Source organism: Octopus bimaculoides, chromosome 25 (assembly GCF_001194135.2).
Source record: "Octopus bimaculoides isolate UCB-OBI-ISO-001 chromosome 25, ASM119413v2, whole genome shotgun sequence".
In the NCBI taxonomy this organism is placed as follows: Eukaryota; Metazoa; Mollusca; class Cephalopoda; order Octopoda; family Octopodidae; genus Octopus; species Octopus bimaculoides.
Window position 1 is genome coordinate 16737104 of NC_069005.1, and position 2418 is coordinate 16739521.

Sequence of the window (2418 nt, forward strand, 5' to 3'; positions counted from 1 at the left end):
ATATATATATATATATATATATATATATATATTTGTACATACTTTATGCACAACTTTATGGACTCATAAAATAAATATTCACTCTTCCATTTTCCCTATAAACAAACAATAAAAATATCCCATGCATATGATACAACCTTTAGTTAAATTGCATATATCTGCCACATAAATAAGCCTGAATATTTCACTGATTTGCACTTATGCACATGCGTTAAGTGATAGGTGATATAAAAAAACTTAGTTCAATTAAAAGCAATACACTTTCCACTATCTAGTCACCACCAAATCCACTACCTCCATTTCCACCACCATCTCCATCTCCACCACCACCACTTTCCTCCTATATATCATCACTACCGTCAACTAACTTTTTAACCACGTATTAAATATTACACTCCCCCTATGAATGCTTTTCTCTCTTCCTCTTTCTGTCTCACTCTTTGCCTTGTCCTTTTTTCTCTCTCCATTTTCTTTCTCCTCTCTTTCCTACATTCCCTCTATCTCGCGTCATGGATCCTTCTCTCTCCCTCTTTAGTCTTTCCCTTTTTTTCTTTCTCCCTCCTTTCTTTCTCCCTCTTTTCTATCTCCCTCTTTTTCTCTAATCACGTGAAAGCGTTATCGACAACCTAAGTAACGGAATGACCAGCGGAATGGTCGCCAAACTGGGTAGACGTGATAGGTTGTTGTACCATCATTTTTAAGTGTATAATCAAGCGTCTCGATTATCAAATATCTTCTTATAACTGTTTTGCTTGCATTGTCTGGATCGCAGTGGTAACATTTCATTGTAAGTACACACTCTTTTCGGGGTGGGGTGGGGGTGCAACTCAGTAAAATGTCAAAATACGACAAAATAGTAATAATCGACGGAGAGCAGTGTTCTGTCGACACAATTTCAACAGCGAATGCAGCGGCAGCTGGAGTTAAAGAGGAATAGAATTTCATCTTGTTGGTATGAAGACAGTAACAAATGCAACGATACTAGCAGCACCAAAGACAGTGAAAACAACAGCAGCAGCAACAACAACAACGACAACAGCAGTAGCAACAATGTGTACAATTGTATCAGCACAAACAGAAGAAACAACAATAGTAGCAACTGTAGTGTAGACTACATTTGCACAAACAGAAGACATTCATGATGACCGATGACACTCCGAGGTTCAGATTGTTGCTGTCTTTTGCTATGTCATTTATTTATTTCGTGCTTATATTCACGATTAATTAAATATATCTGTGTTTTTGTAGCCAGTACGGAAACATTCATGCGATCTCAGGGAAATAGTGTCTAGATCTTCCTTAAATCATATCCTGCTGTCTGAATCAAGATGATTTCCATTGAATCTTGGATATAATACATCAAAGAAAAAAAAAAAGATCGATCAGGGATGGAAGGACTTTGATGATAGATCTGTTGTCGAAGCTGTATGCCACTAACAACTTCAAAAAAAATAAAAAGTAACTCTCAATTACAAAACAACACTTCAATATCGGTTAAAGAATATTTTCTTTTATTAACATCCTCAAGACTTCATTTGTACGACTGTGTGGAAGAAGTAGAATTTAAAGATTATTGGCAATCCAGTCTCGGAAATAAGCCACACTGCTAAAAGCACTGATTTCATTGTCACAATTATCGCCAAAAGATGTCACTCCTGCCAGCACCATTTGTCCTGTTATTTTACTGGGACAGTACAAAGGTCCACCAGAATCTCCCTGGAATTATCGAAAGAAAAAAAATTGATAAATATATGAAAAACAAACAAAAACAATGGAAAATATATGTTCACTTGTTGTTGCGTAAGTTATTTTTCTCACTTCAGAATTGTTGTAGGATTTCAACAGACTCAACAAAAATTGTGATAATTGACTCATTCGTTCATGAACTATAACGTGATAGCTGTGCTCATGTGATAGTTTTCATGTAGTTTATCAATGTCACGGTAACAAGCATGGTAAATATTTTTTATGACTTAGTCCCAGCGAATGTTAGAATGTATATTAATCTGGTCACCAATGTAATATTGAACCATTAGGTTCAATATTACATTGGTGACCAGATTTTCCTCTTGAATGTTCATAGTGCATGCACGATTGTATATTTGTACGTGCATCCATGTGCACCTGCGTGTGTATCTGTATGTGTATTGTGTGTATGGGTGTGAGAGTTTGAATCATAATACCTGGCAAGTGCTGGGCCCTCCTTTCCTGAAGTCACCTGCACACAGAACGCCATCGGAGATCACCATTCGGGAGTTGTATTGACAGACATCAGTGGGAATTGCCGGAAGAGCAACTTTCTGGAGTTTACTTGGTGACTTTTGTTGCCCTAGAACAAGAATAGTTCTAACACATACACACTCATATATATATATATATATATATATATATATATATATAGTTGAAATTTACAGAAAA

At 36.2% G+C, this 2418-nt stretch overlaps 2 protein-coding genes across 2 annotated transcripts in view; one reads left to right on the forward strand and one right to left on the reverse strand.

The window, feature by feature from the left end:
* LOC106873240 (RING-type E3 ubiquitin-protein ligase PPIL2) overlaps positions 1-1495 on the forward strand; it is a 105634-nt gene extending 104139 nt beyond the window's left edge. The window contains exon 21 of the mRNA XM_052976763.1: positions 1249-1495. The gene's annotated coding sequence lies outside the window, so the exon portion shown is untranslated. The remainder of the gene's footprint in view (positions 1-1248) is intronic.
* LOC106873242 (chymotrypsin-1) overlaps positions 1489-2418 on the reverse strand; it is a 34771-nt gene continuing 33841 nt past the window's right edge. The window contains exons 5-6 of the mRNA XM_014920514.1: positions 2184-2329; positions 1489-1716 (exon numbers count right to left, since the gene is read on the reverse strand). Coding sequence (XP_014776000.1) covers positions 1564-1716; positions 2184-2329 — 299 coding nt within the window. The 3' untranslated portion in view covers positions 1489-1563. The remainder of the gene's footprint in view (positions 1717-2183; positions 2330-2418) is intronic.